Source organism: Notamacropus eugenii, chromosome 4 (genome assembly GCF_028372415.1).
Source record: "Notamacropus eugenii isolate mMacEug1 chromosome 4, mMacEug1.pri_v2, whole genome shotgun sequence".
Lineage (NCBI taxonomy): Eukaryota > Metazoa > Chordata > Mammalia > Diprotodontia > Macropodidae > Notamacropus > Notamacropus eugenii.
The window spans coordinates 61,258,919-61,276,643 of record NC_092875.1 but is presented as its reverse complement, the minus strand read 5'-3'; the positions used below and the strand labels follow the sequence as shown (position 1 = coordinate 61,276,643).

General features: G+C 47.5%; 1 protein-coding gene across 1 annotated transcript in view; it reads right to left on the bottom strand.

The window, feature by feature from the left end:
* Positions 1-5,515: 5,515 nt before the first annotated feature.
* Positions 5,516-17,725, bottom strand: part of WDR18 (WD repeat domain 18) — a 30,278-nt gene continuing 18,068 nt past the window's right edge. The window contains exons 8-10 of the mRNA XM_072601341.1: positions 14,401-14,567; positions 7,752-7,820; positions 5,516-6,906 (exon numbers count right to left, since the gene is read on the bottom strand). Of these exons, the coding sequence (XP_072457442.1) occupies positions 6,775-6,906; positions 7,752-7,820; positions 14,401-14,567 (368 nt within the window). The 3' untranslated portion in view covers positions 5,516-6,774. The remainder of the gene's footprint in view (positions 6,907-7,751; positions 7,821-14,400; positions 14,568-17,725) is intronic.

The following is a 17,725-nucleotide window of genomic DNA, read 5'->3' as shown; positions in this document are numbered from 1 at the left end:
AAACAACTCAGATATCATGGAAGCCCAGTCAGGATCATACAAGATTCAGCAACTTCCACATTAAAGGAGTAGAGGACTTGGAATGTGATATTCTGGAAGGCAAAGGAGCTAGGGTTACAACCAAGAATCATCTACCCAGAAAAACTTTATAATCCTTTGGGGGAAAGATGTCTTTCAAATATTCCTGATGAAAAGGCCAGAGATGAATAGAAATTTTGATATTCAAACACAAGACTTAAGAATGAAAAGGTAAACATGAAAAAGGAATCATGATGGACTCAATAAAGTTAAACTATTTACATTTCTATAAGGAAATATGATGTAATTCCTAAGAATTTTAGCATTATTACAGCAATTAAAAGAAGTTTAAAAGGACAGAAGGCATGATATAAAGAGGGCTGATTAAGGGAGGCAGTGGTGAGAAGCCAAACAGAGGAGAGGAGAGAGAGAGAGGGAGACAGAGGGAAAAGGAGAGAGGGGGAGGGGGAGGGGGAGAAAATAGAATGGAGGGAAAAACTGAGCAGAACTGTAAATGTGAATGGGATGACTTCACCCATAAAATGGAAGCAGAATGGATTAGAAACCAGAATCCATCAATGATGTTCACAAGAGACACAACTGAAACAGAAAGACACACAGACTACAAATAAAGGGCTGGAGAAGAATCTAATATGTTTCAGCTAAAGTTAAAAAAAGGGGTAGGGATAGCAATTATGATTTTAGACAAAGCAAAAATAATTAGAAGGTAATAAGGAAAACTACATTTTGCTAAAAGGTAGCATAAACAGTGAATATCAAAATATTTTCAGGAAAATTTCTCTGATAAAGGCCTCATTTTTTAAATATATAGAGGACTGAGTCAAATTTATTTTAAAAAAGTCATTTTCCGATTGACAAATGGTCAAAGGATATGAACAGGCATTTTTCAGAAGAAGAAATCTAAGCTACCTATGGTCATTAAACATTCTATAAATCACTATTGATTAGGGAAGGCAAATTAAAACAACTCTGAGGGACTGCTTTATACCTATAAGAAATGACAAATGTTGGAGGAGATGAGGGAAAATAGATACACTAATGAATTGTTAATGGAGAACAATTTGGAATTATTTTCAAAGGGCTATAAAACTGTGCATACAGTTTGATCCAGTAATACCACTATTTGGTCTGTATCCCACTAGAAATGAAAATTGTCACCCCACTAGAAGAAACATAAGAAATCTATATCAGGTCTTGTCAAGGCAGAGACAAAAATGATACAATGCTTGACCTCAAGTAACTTAGATTATTTTGAGAAGACAACTTGAACACACATACAAGCAGACACAAAATTTATACCAAAAAAAAAAAAAGATAATTTTGGAAAGACATACAAGAGGGATCAGGAAGGCTTCACATAGGAGCTGGTTTCTGGAAGGAGGCTCAGGATTCTAACTGGCAAAGGAGGGAGTACATCCTGGCATGGTGAATAGCCAGCCTGGCAAAGGCACAGAGAGGAAAATGAACTTCAACAAGCCATCTGCCTGGACTATAGAATGTGTGAAGAGGAGTATGTGTACTAAGCCTGGGAAGGTAGGTTGGTACCAGTTGGTGAAGGGCTTTGAATGTCAAACAAAGGACTTTGGATTTGACTCCACGGGTAACAGTGAGTCACAGGACACTGGATAGAAGAGACTGGAGGCAAAGGGACCAATTAGAGGGCTATTACAGTAATTGAGGGGAGAGGTAATGAGTCCTGTCCAGCTCTTTGTGACCTCATTAGGGTTTTCTTGGCAAAGACATTGGAATAGTTTGCCATTTCCTTCTCTGGCTCATTTTAACAGGAACTGAGACAAACAGGAAGAAGTGACTTGCACAGCTAGTGCCGAGGTCAGATGTGAACTCTCAAAGATAAACTTTTCTGACTTCAAGCCTAGTGCTCTGTGCACTATGGCACCACCTACCTGCCCTTAACAACAAATGAGGACCTGAACTAGAATAATGGTCATGAGAGGGAACATTATGAGGCCAAATTGACAAGACTTGACAACAGATTGGACCTAGGGGAGTGACAGTAAAGTCTGAGATTGCGAATGTGTGAGTGAGGCTGGAAGGATGGTGATGTGTTCAAGTTACATTTGGAAGAGGAATGGCTTTGGGGGGAGGAGTTCTGTTTTGAACATGCTGAGTTGGAGATGTCTACAGATTATTCAGTTTGAAATGTTCACTAGGCAGTCAGTGATGTGGGACTGGAGACTTGGAGAGACTAGGGATAGACAAATCAGTCTGGGAGCCATCTGAGTATGGATAACTGAACCTACTGGAACTGATGAAATCACCAAGAGTGTAGAGAGGGGGAAGACTGGAGACAGAACTTTTGGGTGCTGTGGACAGCCACAGGGCAGCATATGGATGATGACCCAGCAAGAGTCTGAGGAGTTAGGAGAGAGGGAGTATAGGGAGAGAGGAGCTGCTGCTGGGGAAGATGGGACAGTGATCTCCAACAGGTAAAAAGCAGAGCTACTTCCACCTTTATTCTGCTCATTCTCCTAATTCTCAGAATAGGCCCTGACCAGGAGGCTCATAGGAGTTGATCCTAGTACCTCGCTGTCTTGGATGACTGCCAGAAGCCCACATGAAGCACATCCCAGGGTACTAAGGGCACTGGCTAAAGTGATTGATGAGCCAGCTATCAGTGATCTAGGAAAGGTCACAGAGAACGGAAAAGGTACTAGAGGGCTGGGTGGTGCACAGGGTACAGCACTGGTTATGCAGTTAGGAAGATCTGAGGTCCAAATCTGGCTTTGGAACAGGGTAGTCCTTTAATGACTCTGTCCACTTGGAAGGTCTCTAGTAGCGGGCCCCAAGAATCTGTGTTGTTTAACATTTTATCAATACCTTGAGAAAAGTCACAGAAGGAATGCACGTCAATGCATGTGCAATTTGTAGATGACAAAGCTGAGGGGGATGGTGGACATTCAATCTTAACAGACTAGAACACTGGGCTGAATATTACCGTATGTATGAAATTTAAGAGGATAAATGCTCAGACCTGGGTTCAAAAATTCACCTTCACAAGTGTAAAATCAGGGTGCCATGGCCAGACAGCTGCTCATATCAGGTTTTTCTTGGACTTTAAATTCAATGAGTCAGTGTAAGACAGCAGCCAAAAAGCTAATGTGACCTTGAGCTACACTGACGACCAGAGAGCTGTAAAGCAGTAACTAGGACGAGATGACCAGAGCTTTATCTCAGGGTGCAAAAACCTATAATGCCCCAAGTGAGAAGGGATATTGATTAAAGGGGCAGGCATCCAAGACAGCTGAAAGGCCCCAAATTCAGACAGAACATGACAGGCAAATACTGCCCCAATTTTTACAGTATTTTAAATATTATGTGGAAATGAAAATTTTTTCTGCTGGAATAAGGGGGAAAGCTGCAAAGAAATAAACATAGGCTTGATAAAAAGAGTAATTAAGTACTTAATAGAGACGGACTACTGGATGCTCCCAAGCAAAGGCAGGAGCAGGACACCCACTGGGAGAGACGATTCTTAATCAGTTATGGGCTGGCTTAGATGGACTGAGATTGGTTGGGAGCTAGGGCTGGCCTCTTGCTCTAGGCCTTACTGCTTCTCTGTAAAATTAGCAAGCTCAGTCAATGGCTACGACCCCACAGGCAGTCAGCCTGTCTCCTGCTCCCAGGGACCCCAGTCAAGAACCTTTCTTTCACTGTGTCTGTGTGCCTGTACTAAGACCATTACCTGCAAAGGATGATCAGGTCACATTTTAGGAGATACTGACCAGCTGCAGTCCATTCAGATGAGCATGATTGGGGTGGGAAGAGGACACGACACTGTCATAGGAAGTTTGTTTGGGAGTGCATGCTTGAGACCACCTGTTTTCACATTCATTTGTAAAGATTTAGGAGGAAGGAATGTTACCATTTATTGAATGCTCCATGTGCCAGGCACAGTGCTGAGTGATTTGTAAACATATGTCATTTGATCAGTAGGTACAAGACTGGAAGGGACCTCAGAGGCCATTTGGTCCAGACTCCTTATCTTACACGTAAGGAAACCAAGTCTTAGGACCGTTAAGTGATTTGCCCAAGTTCAGAAAGCCTAAATGTCACAGGTGGGATTTTAATCCACTCCAGACGCTTTGCACTACACCAGTTAGGTTGCACAATGGATAGAACATCAGATTTGGGAGTCAGGAAAACCTGAATTCAATTCCTGCCTCATTATCTGTGCGACCCTGGGCAAGCTATTACCGCTATCTGCCTCAGTTTTCTCATCTATAAAATGGGGATAACAGCAACCTACCTCACAGGATTCTTGAGACCAAATGAGAACTTTGTAAACTGTTAAAAGTTGGCCATCTAGGTGGCACAGTGGATAGAATGCTGGGCTTGGAGTTGAGAAGACCTAAGTTAAAATCTGGCCTTGGACACTTAGTAGCTTGTTTGCCTCAGTTTCTTCATCTGGAAAATGAGGTGGAGAAGAAAACGGCAAACCGTTCCAGTGTCTTCACCAAGAGTGAGTGAGGCAGACACGACTGAAAATGATACAACAGTAACAAACCTTAAAGTGCTCCAGGTACTAATTGTTTATGAGGATATTCCTGAGATTTCCAAGACCTGGTAGGCTATCTCTGAGCTGCCACGGTTTAAAAACTAGAACACTTCATGGGGCCATTTGAATCTTCATTTACCAATCTGGTGAAGCCTAAAGACTCAGATGGAGCCTGGTTGATTAGTGGGACACACAGACCAGAGACTGACACCCTCTAGAAATAAGAAACCCATAATCTTCCAGGAGTGAGGGATTTCAGTGCTCTACAACTGCACACAAACCTCCTCTATGGCCTTCGTTGTGGTCATCCTGACTCTGCTTACAGAGCACCAACGAAGGGGAAGTCACTACCTCTTAGGACAGTCCACCACACTTTGGGCACCTCTGTCCATTACTCTTTTTCCTTTAATTGTTCCCAGGGCCTCTGGGCCTCCCACACTTTCCTCCCTAGTTCTGCCCAGCCTAACCTCTCTTCCATGTGGTCAGCTGTCCCATTCTCCTTAAGACTTCTCTATAAAACCAAGGCTCATGTGACTGAGTCTCAAACCTTCTCCCCTTCCTGGTGGTCTTCCAGCTTATCAGCGTCCTTACAGTGCACCCCTGAGCTATTATTGATGTAGTCTAAGGAGGACTGAGGAAGTGGAGGGGGGGGAGTGTGTGTGGGGGGTGTTTAGCAGGGTGCTTAACATTCTTCTCACTGCTAGAAGTTACCAAGTGAAAGGTAGTTAATCCATTGGACCCGAGTTTGCCAACCAAAATTGATCTTGTTTTCTCTGCCTTAGTGGGCTGTTCTAAGGGAAGCCCCCAGGAAAGGTATGAAGGCTACAGAAATGCCTATGAAACAGTAAAATGATCTGAGCACTTGACCCTCTCCAGCGTTGGCAGAGCAATGCACTTCCGTGAGCTGGAACCAGGGAAAAGAAAGCTGGGGGTGGGGGTAGAGAAGCAGAGCAGGAATCATCAGTTTAAGTCCGTGTTTTCCAGAAGACCTATGGCATTAAAAATTCTATGAACCAGTCCAAATTTGCCAAAGATTACCATCGGTTTGCAAGAGGGGTTTGGAAACCACATTAGATAATCCCTAGGTTAGGTGAAGAGCAGCCCATGAAAGGGTTCTGTGCTAATTGTGAAGATTCAGGAAACAGTGAAAGGGGAGAAAGAGCCCAGACTTCAAGACTAGGAAGAAAAAATACCCACAAAGGTTTCTGACCTTTTTTTTGTTTTAAAAAAACAAGCAAACAATAAAAAATCCCAGCTATATATATATATATGTATGTGTATGTATATATATACATATATATATATATAGAAAGATGTTTCCTGAGACCAAGAACACCAAGTCTCCAGGTAAAAACAAAAACAAAACAAACCAGGTCAGACAAAGACCTAGATAGACGACATCAATATGGACCGAGTTCTCAAAGGCCTGCTTGTGCAGAACCTCTGACTTGGTCAAGTTGAGGACGTTGGGGCCAACTCCAGGCTTGGTGCGGCCAAGCCTGTCTACTATTGCTTTGCCTCCATCTATTAAAAGGGGGAGGATAACATGTAGAGAACAAAGGGAAGGAAGAGGCTGACCCAGGTATTTCACGGGGATGCTCCCTCCTGGGCTACAGAGTAACAATATACTGCCTGGTGGGATTGATCAGGTTGGTAGAGGGAGCTAGGGCCTTCACCTCAGAGGAGGGAAGAGAGAAAATGAAGAAGGAAAAAAGCCCTTGTATCAAAATCCAGGACCTCTTGGACTAAAAAACTGTAAACTGCCCCTTGCTGGATTGCTGACGTGTGCTAGTGGTGTTATCTTGTGGCCCCAGCAGACCCTGCAGTGACAGGGGCTCCCACTCCTCTGTGTGCCTGGCCTCTCTCAGTCCCTGTGCAGTTATGAAGAGTCAGCATCTGAGTAGACAAAGTCTGGGCCTTGGCTCTCACCACAAGTGCAGAATCTATGGCTGTTGCCCACTGTGTACTCCCACTTCCCCCACAGCCCAGGCTGTCACATGAAGGCCATGTGTTCAGAACCACAAGGTCCTGTAGCCAGAAGGGGGAGTGGTCCCAGTGTGTGTGGTTGAACCATGGGCTGTGGCCACAAGGAAATGTTCTGTTGCCAGGACTCATGGCTGTCAGGACTCTGGACTTTGGGGGCCAGCTCCACACAGGTCCAGGGGTCGTGTGGCCACTGGATTCTCCTGGGCAGAGGGCCGGGCAGGTGGAGATGGAAGTCATTTCGGTGGTTTGGTGATGATGTGGCTAGAGAAATCAAAGAGGTCCTTGTTGATTTTCCGCAAGGTGTTCACCTCTTCCTCCAGTTCAGTGACACGAATTTTCAGTTGCTCCTGGTCTCCCAAGGAGTTCTGGGGAGAGAAGACACAAGAGGTGGGAAAAGGCAGGCTCTGGGCCATCTTGCTTGGGGAAAGCTCAGGCTTTCCAGGTCAGATTGAAGGGAACCCTGGGTTCTTGAGGCGCAAGGGTTGCTGGGCCTGCGGTTCCCCTAGAGGCATTTCTAAGTCAGGAAGGCCCTCAAGGGGGGCCCCAAACTCTTGGTCTGGTGTCCAAGGACTTACTCAGCTGGGTAATAGACCCATCTCCAGCCCGGTCCCAGGAACGTGCATATCATGGACAGAAAACAGCCTTGAAAAGCAGCCGCTGGGGTCTTACTCTGCACTCGCAGGTAGGGGCTCAAAGAATGCTGCCACAGAACTGTGAGACACACAGCTTTGGACAGCACTCCCACCCCAGCCTCCAAAGCGGAGAGGCTGTCGTCTGACTTTGAAGGGTGAGAGCAGCTAGGAGCTTTCCCTGCCACAGACCACAGATGCCACAGACCACAGGGCAGAAGTTGCAGGGGCCAATTTTGAGAGAACACAAGGAAAAACTTGAGTTGTTCCACAACAGGCTAATAGGTAGGTGATGAGATCCTCATCACCAGATGCATCCAAGCAGAGGGAGAAGGTAGAAGGGATTCCTTCTTTGGTGGGGCTCAGGCCTTTGATGTCCCCATGGTTGTCTAGGATGCTGGAAGCTCCCTTTGAATCTCTGCAGTGACCAGCTCAGTCTGCTCTCTGCCCTGCCTTCCCTAGCAGAGAATCTTGGCTGTCCTAGGGAGGGCCGGCAATGGCCACTCCCTGGATGGTTTCTGCGGGTCTGAGCTCCATCAGGCACAAGGCCAGGAGCTTTGGCACTCCAGACACTCGCTCACCTTGTCCAAGGTAGTGCACATCACGGAATGCAGCTTCTCAGCTCTCTCCAAGTAGCTCTTCTCGGATCCCTAGGAGAGGGAAGAGTTGGGGGGATTACACCCTTAATCATGACCATTTCAGTATAATCAGGAGTGAACATTAATCCTGTATCTCACCCCAAGCAGGGACTGATGTTTGCACTGCAAGTTTCCAAAATTTCTGACCTCAGCTTTTCCTCTTCTTAGTCATGCTTTTCCACACATGAAGAGGAAAGAGGGAGAGTTGGGAACCCCTAGGTCTAGTAGGAGACAACTTGATTCCTGCCTTGGATCCTGGGCCCTCCGTCATAAATCTGACTTACACAGGACTGAGCCAAGGCCCTTGGGTTGTGATCAGACCTTACTAGTCACATGATGGCCAAGTCCTGTTCTTTTCTGGGCTCCAGTTTCCTCATAGAAAAGATGAGAATTGGACTAGACAAGGTCCCTGCCAACTTGGACAACCTCTCGTGGGTCTCCCAGCTCTGACCTCCTGTGTTCTGAGGGCCCTCCCAGCCCTGACATGCTGTGTTCTATATGACAAACCCAGTCCTGACTTTCTGAGTTAAAAGGATCCTCTCAGCTCTCACATCCTGTGTTCCAGGAGCCCTCTCAGCCCTGACACTCTGTGTTCTAAGGGTCCTCCCAGTTTTGATGGCCTATAATTCTATGTAGGAGAAGGGGCTGAAGGAGGATAAGACAGTGGTTCTGATTCAAGACTTTAATACCACACAGTTAGACAGGATGTGGCCTATGCAAGAGGCCTAGCTAGGCTATTCTACAACGGGGAAGGGGATTCCCTGGGGGAGCAGAGGGGAACATGTTGTGTAGAGATGGGGGAAATGAATCCCTCCAGGGAAGGCCTCTCCTCCATCTAGGCTGCCATCCTAGACAGGAGGTAATCCTGAGAAGAGATGGATGGGCTAGATTCTTTGATGTTTTCCCAAAGAGGTTTGTTTCTTGGCTCAGGGCTGTCTGAAAGTTGTGCCTTTCATTAAGCCTGGGAAGGCCGCTCTCTGCAGAGACGTTCTCTGGGGAGTTAATCCATCAGACCTGACAGCTCTGACTTCTCTCTGGAAAGCTAGGGCAAGCCTGACAAGAATGGCAAACTGGGCATCCAGAATCAGGGGCATGCTGACCAGTCATGGGGCAGAAAAGAGAACCCCCCCACCCTCATTTTAGAGAGGGGGCACCTGAGGCACACGAAGAAGAGACTTGCCCCAGTTAGTGATGGATTCCCTGCACTCTTTTCACTACAGCAGACTGAACGATGGATAGAATGGGGTCCAAGGCTTCGCCTTCCCTTAACATGCCATGTGTCATCAATCCAAGCCAGTTGGGCAGACAGTGGGCATTTCATCACCTCATTATGTGGAAAGCACTGCACAGACACAAAAGGCGGCAAAAACTGCAGTCTCTGCCTTCAAGGAGCTGATGAGCCAATGGGGACAAACAATGTGCTCTGTGTGTACAAGATCTGTACTGGGCAAAGAGGGTCCAATCTCAGGAGGGTCGCACCAGCAACAGGAGAGACGCTGGGATTGGAGGGAACCAGAGAAGGATCTGCCATGAGGCAGGGAGAGCATTCTGGGTATGGACAGAGGGCTGCTATCACCAGCCCCTCAGGGCAGCAATGGCCAGTCCATGACTAGTGGCCTCTGAAGAAACGAAAGATGGCTCCTTTGTGAGGAACACGTACCGCTTATGACTTGGGCAAAACAGTACCCCCTTTTAGCCTCATGGGATCCCAGAGGCCTTCAAGCCTCTTCAAGAGGCCCAAGATCACACGGTAACCATGTGGCAGAGGCAGCTGTGGACTCTCTTCCCTGGTACCAGGCTGCTGCCTCAGTTTCCTTATCTGTCCAATGAGTTGATTGTACTCATCTTTTTGGGCTGATCATCAAGGTTCCTTGCAGCTTTAAATCCTACCAGGTTGAATCTAGGCTCCATAAATTCTTTTCTTTCTTTTTTAAATATGCTGATTACTGCATTTCCATGTTTAATCCTAAGGATTTTATTCTGTTTCAGAGATGATTCAGAGAAGGCATCTACAGGCTTCACTAGGTCACCAAAGGGATTCAAGAAACACAAAAGTTAAGGCCTGTGCTAAACACACTCAGTTAAGGGATTACTATGTGCAGGGTCCTGGGGACATAGACAAGCAGTTACAAGCCTTACACTGGGAGGAAGGGAGTGAGGAGATGCTGGGTCACCACCAATCAAATAAGAAATCCAGTTACGGTAATCACATGAATGACAATAACTGGAACGAGGCAGTTGGAGGAAGACTCTCCCTGGATAGGGTTGTCGGGGGAAGCTGTCCCAAACTGCACTGGGCTTAAAGGATGGGGAGGATTTTAACAGATGGCAGGGGTGGGAGTCTTCAGCAGTGGGGAATAAGAAGGCCATTGAAGAGATGGAGGAAAGTAGAAAGCGATTTCAAGGACAGATATTTTGGAAGGAATGAAGTTCCTGGGGTGCAGTACAGGATAATAGGCTAGAAAGGGAGAATAGACACAGACTAGGAAGGCCTTGAATGTCAGGCTAAGGAGTTGGGACTTTTAATATAATAAGAAACACCTGAAGATTAAAAACTAACTCAAAAGAAAAGACCAGGGAAGCCCCACAATCAATCACCCAGGAGAAGCTCAAGGAAGGTCAGGTGATATATCTAGCTGTGAGGGGTCAGTGTCAGCAATGGGAACTGGAGAGAGGAGATGGACGAGCCTTGGTTTCTCCATCTGTTCACTGAAGGGGGCTGGACTAAAGGGATAACTTGTAAATTTCTTGCAGACTGAAGTCTATGATTTTTCTACACCAAATCTGAGAGATCTGAAGGAATAATTAATAATTCAATTTTTTTCCCTGGTGGAGCAAGGGAGAACACATGGAAGCTAGACCAGAGATGTCTAGGATCATCCTGTAAGGCACTCTTGTGTGGAAACTCCATTTATCAATGCTATTGGCCAATTAAGTGTAACTTGTAGTCTTTAAAAAGAGTTATGGGGGGAAAGTGTCTGAGAGACTGAGAGATCAGCCCACAGTCATACAGCAAGCACATGAGAGGACAGAACCTAGGGATGCCTAGCCAAGGCTAATTTGTCTCCAGTATAACACTGCTTAAGTTTTTAAATTTGCAAAGTACTTTAATCATATTTTCCCAACAACCCCATAACTTGGATTCTCTAGGCATGATTAACCACCTTTTACAGATGGGGTTAACTGAGGCTCAGAAGGATTCTGTGACTTGCCCAAGGCTACCCAGCCAGCAGTGTAAGAGGTAAAATCTGGACCCAGATCTTCCCAACTCTATGTCCAACACTACCCATGCTGCGACACTGCTGCTCTAAGTATGAGGAGGAGGAAGACAACTTCAGAGTTTCAAGTCTGAGTGAAGTCACCATTATCAGAGATTATTTCTAAAGGGGATGACTTTTACAGGGGATCAAGTGTTCTGGCTGTGGAGTAAGCCCTGCCATCTCTCCTGGCCAGTGGAGAGGAGTGAGCTCAGCCTTGGCTGCCTCTGAGAGGGGTTCACTGGCCCAACTTGTATTGGAAAGGGGGAATCATTCCCAGTAAGTACTGCCTGCTGAGATCAAGGAGCAGGTCTCCTGGGAGGGGGAGGGGCTGGCCCAGGTAAAATGCATCCCCTTTAGAAATAATCAGTTAATTTTAAAGCTTTTAAAAAAAATTCTCTAAAAAGCTTTTAAGTGGCTAGGAGAGAGAGTGCAAAAGTGCAGACAATTGGCTCTTCAGAGATGGGACTGGCTCCTCTGCTCTGCTGGGGGCTCAGAGCAGGTGAGACTCTGGAGCTTGGCACCTTTCTAGCACCAAGTCCCTCAGGAACCTATAGATATGGGAGGCAGAGACTTAAGATCTAGTCTTGATCATGCCGTTGGCTGGCTATGTGACCCAGAGGAGACTTTCTCCTAAGCCTCAGTCTGCTCATCTGTAACTCTGTAAAATGGGGACAAAATCATCTGTCCCAGTGACCTCACAGGGTTAGGTGTGGAAAGATGTGGAATCCCTGCTACCTGTGAAAAGTAAAGTACTCTGGGAAGGGCCCTAGGATTAAGGGAGAATGGGGAGCCACTGAGGTCTATGAGGCTCAGGTAAGCATTCAATTACACCAACATCTGCTTTATTCGCAGACAAGCCCTGTCTCCCAAGACAGAAACCTTTCCCCCTCCAACAGTGGACAATGGCTGGTGTGAAAACGACTTCAGAAACAAGTGTCTTTTACCACTGGAGGGAGGACCTACACATGGAGGGGTTGCCACCATGTACCCTCTACCCATCTCCTCTAGGGCTTCCCTGTGGCACAGAAGGGGACCTGGCTTCCCTAAGGCAAAGCCTAAGTTTGGGCAGGTTCTGCCCGCCTGGAAAGGCCCCAAGCAAGGGCTGGGCAGCATGTCCATTGTATGAGAATTGGCCTGGCTAAGCACAGAGAGGGAGGGATTTCTTTCCCCAGCTGTACAGCAATGCACCAAACCAGTCTGGGTCCTAGAAGGACTTGGATCACTTGGATCTTGGTTCTTAGAGGACCCGTGTGAACCTGGGCAACCACTTGTCTTCCTGAGCCCCGATGACCAGATGGTCTCTGAGGGGCCCCCAGCTCTGAATCCTATGATTCACACTGGTAGGAGGTGCAGGCACACCAGGAAGATCACAGATCTCTTCCTCACAGGCCCTGAGCCCTGGGTGACCCAGAGCACCTAACCAAAGAAAGGGCCAGATGAGATCACACTAAGATCCCATGTAAATTCACAGAGGGAGCTGCCAGCATGGGAATTTCCTTCATCAAAGCAGGTCTTAACTCAGGGACAAACTGTAGAGTCCCAGGGAGCTGCGGCAGGTGCACAGGTGCCTTAGGTGGTGTGTTTGAAACAAGATTCCAACCACAGTCTTCCTGACCTCCAACCTAGCACTCTACCCACCATCCCAGAGTACTTATATATCACACACATCTGCATGGAGCCTCCACTGAACATTCTTCTGGCATGGGGGCATTAGCCATGCTCACACCAGAACTCTGGCAAAGTGGCAGGCCAAAAAGCAGGCTGGGATAAATAGGAAATGTTCATCGGACCCAGCTGGTATGGATTTGGCCCGGGCAAGGGCTGAAATAAACAACAATTTTTCCAGTACAAAGAAAATGGGAGTTAGGTTGAGGCCAGGGAGACCATGGGAGGGAGCCATTTTAGTGACTGGCTCCAAGATTATAAGAGAATAGTAGTACTTGACTCTGAAAGTAGAAGACAGCAATGGGGCAGCTAGATGGTGCAGTGGATAGCGCACCAGCGCAGGAGTCAGGAGGACCTGAGTTCAAATCTCACCTCAGACACTTGAAAATCACTAGTTGTGTGACCTTGGGCAAGTCGCTTAACCCCAATTGCCTCATCCTGGATCATCTCCAGTCATCCTGATGAATATCTATCTGGTCACTGGATTCAGATGGCTCTGGAGGAAAAGTGAGGCTGGTGACCTGCACAGCCCTCCCTCACTCAAAACAAAGTCGAGTGCAAGTCATGTCATTATTTCTCTGATGGTGTGATCTTCTTCAGTAACGAAGGATGAACACACACACAGAAGACAGCAAGGTCTATGTGGATTCCCAAGGAATATACTCACAGTCCTGTGCCGTTGCCCTTTTTGGTAATGACTTAGAGCAAGGCATAGATGGCATATGTATCAACTTCACAAATGTCACAGATTTGGTGACTTAGCTAACAGGGCCAGGATCCAAAAAGACCTTGACAGGCTAGAGTAGTGGGCTGAATCTATAAGATGAAACTTAACAGAGATAAAAGGTTCTACTCCTGGATGAAATAAAGCAATCACAGAACTACTAAATGGCAGAATTGAGACCAGATAACAGCTCTTAAGAAAAAGATCCAGGGGTTTTAGGGGAGGAGTACAAGCCCAGAATGTCACAGTATTACATGGTAGCTAAAAAAAGCCAAACAGGATTTTAGATGGCATTAGGATTTCATCTGGTGTAATGCACTCTGGGTACCCCATTTCAGGAAGGACAATGACAAGCTAGAATTTTTTCAGATAAAGGCAACCAGGACAGTAAGCGGACCGTGCTAGCTATGAAGGAAGGATGTTTATCCTGAAGTAAAGAATGAGGAAGGACATTGGAGCTGTCTTCCAGAATCTGAAGACCTTTCAAACAGAAGAGACAGATTAAGTCTGGAGGCCACAGGATAAACAAGAGCCCCAGGTGGAAGGCATAGGAAGGCAGACGATAGCTGCTGCTCAATGAGAAGCTGGACAATCCCTTGTTGAGGAGGAATCACTAATCTACAAGCATTTATTAAGCATCTACTATGTGCCAGGGGCATGGGAGAGGGGGCTCCTATTCTGGCCAGGGCTGGACTAGCTGCTCTGAGGCCTTTAGGCTGTGCCAGTCCTGGAGGCCAGAAGAATAAAACATTAGGATAAGATTCCTGTGGTCTGTAACTGAGCAATGGTAGCCTCTGCAAGCTTGTTAGACCTCCTCCCCTTACCCTCCTGGCTGCTGGCTAAGAGAAATGATCTACGACTCTCCTGGATGTTGCCCTTCAAGGCCCAAACCCCAGTCAGGACAGCTACACTCCCCGGCCCCTGCTCTGCCAGACATTGGTACCTGCCGGTGCACACCAAGGCGCAGCATCACCGCCTCATTCCCTGATCCTTCACTGCTCTCAGTCCCCAGAAGGTTCTTGCTGAACTTGGGCAGGGGCAGGGTTGGCTTACAGTCTGGGTTGAACATGCTGGCTGGAGCCAGCACGATGAAGGCATTGGTGACAGGACCTAGAGAAGGAGAACAACGACACATCTTCAGTCACGGCCTCCCAAAAACAGATTGGAGGACTCAGCAACCAAAGGGAAAAAACTCCTGCTGTGTGCCCAGAAGTGGGGATGGGGTGTACCAAGGGATAACTCCATTTCACTCACAGCAACCCCTGCCATGAGCTAGAGCTACCCCCTCCCGTGTCCTGCCCAGATCTGAACAACTGAACCAGGAGAGAAATGAAAGGTCCCTGGGGAACAGCACTGACAGCACCCGAGCACACCAGCATCTTCCTTCTGGATCTCCTTCTCTTGCCCAGGGCCTGGCCCACAGCACCGAAGTGCTGACCTCTTCTGTTTTCCCAGCCTGGGCTGGTTCACCTCATCACCATCACTGGCTGCCAACCTCAAGAGAAGCCACAGAATCTGAAAATGTCAGCACTCAGAGATGACCCAGTTTGGCCTCCTCAGTTTAAAGATGAGGACATGAAGTACCCTAGACATCATACAGTGAATTAGATGCTAGACTCAGAGGAAATTTTTCTGTGAAAAGAAAAAAGGCCAGAAGGAAGAGAGGAAGCCAAAGGGAGAAAACAGGCCATGTGGGTCTCCCAGTCTTTGCAGAACAGCCAGAGCCCAGCCAGAACTGGGCAAGAGCCCCAACCTCTAAAGCAGGGTATCTTCACCCACATAACATCCTGGGGCTCCCCCTATCCCCCATACCCTGACAGGCCTATGCACCCCTTCTCAGAATGATGTTTTAAATGCACAAAATCAAATGTACAGCATTATCAAGGAAATTGAGTCATCAGAACATTTGGGGTCTGGCTTAGCCAGTCATCACTCTCAAATACCTGAGCCCCTCCTCCCCACCACAAGGCAACAGCCATGGACTTGTGTTCTATGCCTGATGCTGGAAGGGCTTCCTAGGGACAAAGCATGGACTGTCTACTGCCTGTGGGGAGATCTAACTGGAGGGGGCTAAAATTGGGAGCTGCAGGGCTCTTGGTCTATCACCACTCTTGACAGTAGGGGATTCTAACCTGAGCTCTGCAAACTTGTTTTTTAAAAAAAAAATTTTTTTTGATAGCTGGGTTTCAATAGAAGTGGCATCCTCTGTGATCTTCTGTACTTTATTCTCTACATTTACAAACATGACTCTTCACCAGCCTGCCTGCCTGACACGGGGGCCCAGGACACCAACAAAGTGAAAAACACTCATGGTGGCAGGAATCTACACACTAGTGAAACCACAAGTCTCTGGGTCCTCCCATACCCGGTGCAGCCATCCCACAGGGAAGCAGACGGCTTAGCTCCTCACAGGCAAAGTCCCAAAGTCCTTTCTGGCCCTAAAGCTCTATGACCAGAGGCCAACCCACCTCCTCAGTGCAAACTTTTTGGCCTCCAAGAGAGCAGCCAAGGAACGCAGGGCAAAGGGACATACACCAGGGTTTGAAGTCTCCCTTCAGGAGCTATATCCTTGGAGGATACAGAAAAGCACTGCATGTTCTGGCTGCAAGGAGATATGGAAGGAAGTTCTGCCATTCCAACTGGCCCAAGTGGCAAAAGGGAAGGCTAGAGCTGAAGCCAAGCTGAGGGATGGTAAGAGTAGGGAAGAGGATAAGTATTCTTGGGGCTGGGCTGAAAGGCTCTCATTCTTTTCTTTTTTTACGTCCTGCCATGCAGGATTTATGATTTCGGCCCCTCTCATCCTTCTCTTTGGAGTTCACTCACAGGTCAGGCACTGTTACAAAAAGGCAATTAGCAAAGAGCTCTTTGGGGTCTTAGGAGAGGAAATGAGACCGATAAATCCCATAAATAAATGGCTGCTGAAGCCCAGGCAGCTGGAGGGTAATTATTCAGTGGTGCCTGGAGCCCTTTTATTCCCTGAGGTAGGTGGGAGAGCAAAAACATTTCAGATGCTGTTTTAGGGAGCCAGGAAGCAATCTGTGACCACAAGCAGGGTGGCATAACCCTGTGCTCAGACCCAAGGGTCTCCAAACACAGCTTCCACCTCTAAATCCCGACACTACAGCTATGACAGGCGAGCGATACATCTGCACTCTGCACATTCTGAGTGCCAGGAAGCTACTGACTTAAAGGAGGAGGTCACATCCTTGAACCCCAGCCATGCTGAAAGCTGTAGGGGTGCAGGAGGGGGGAGGGAGGAGAGGAAATCTCTCCAGTGTCCCATGTGTCACCACCCAGAGCCTGGATGACTCTGCTCTGTCTTGCCTGTAAGGCCCAAACCTCCATTTCCTCTCATCTCTGGCCTTAAATCAGCCATCTGATGGCCCACTCCAGTTTAATAAACGTCTGCTGAGTTGTTCAAGTCTACGCAGTTAGTGGGGAGGCCGAGTGAGATGGGTCAAACATCCTTCTCATTCCCTGGAGCCGGCCAGCCTCTGCCCACCTGTCCTCCTTCCAACCATTCCTGCAGATTTCTGGGAATGAGATGGGCTAGGCAGCCTTTTCCCCTTCTCTGAGCTTCTGTAGCCAGTTCAGACAGGCAGGCTAACATGTTTCAAAAGACCCATATCCGATCCTTTGCCCAAAAAGGGGCAGCAGGAAGGAGGTAGAGAAGAGATACCAGGATTCAACTTAAGGACAAGACATTCTCTGCCAGCCAGCACTGATGGCTACCTCTCACTTTCACTCCTATACCAACAGGATACTCCATGAGGAAACAAGGGTTCAGACAGGGTTCCCAATGGGGCAGCCCCTCAGAGCAGAGGCAGGCTGATCTCTGGAGGAGCCAGGGTGAATGCAAAGGGCACAGAATATGCAGTCTCCAAAGAGAATCAACACATGCCAACTACAGGAATCCAAGGGGACCTGGCAGCAGCAGCATGAAGGCTGAAATTGCTGGTGATGTGGCCAGGAGGAACAAATAAATGGGAATTCAAAGATGTGTCCAGTAGAAGAAGGAAAAGGGGTGTGACAGGCAGGGTTGCAGGCCCTTTGGGAATAGGGAGCCTGCCCTCCCTTTCTATAGTTCAGGCAGGATCCATACCTGGGACTGGACTCTACACTGTATGGCAGTGGGAGCACACAAGGAGAAGGAGAGATGGCACACACTCCCTGGACAGACACCCAAATCAGGCCCCACAGCACGAGAGTCCAACTCTGGCTTTCGAAAACTTAAAAAACACATCAATTGAGTTGGACAGAATAGAAGA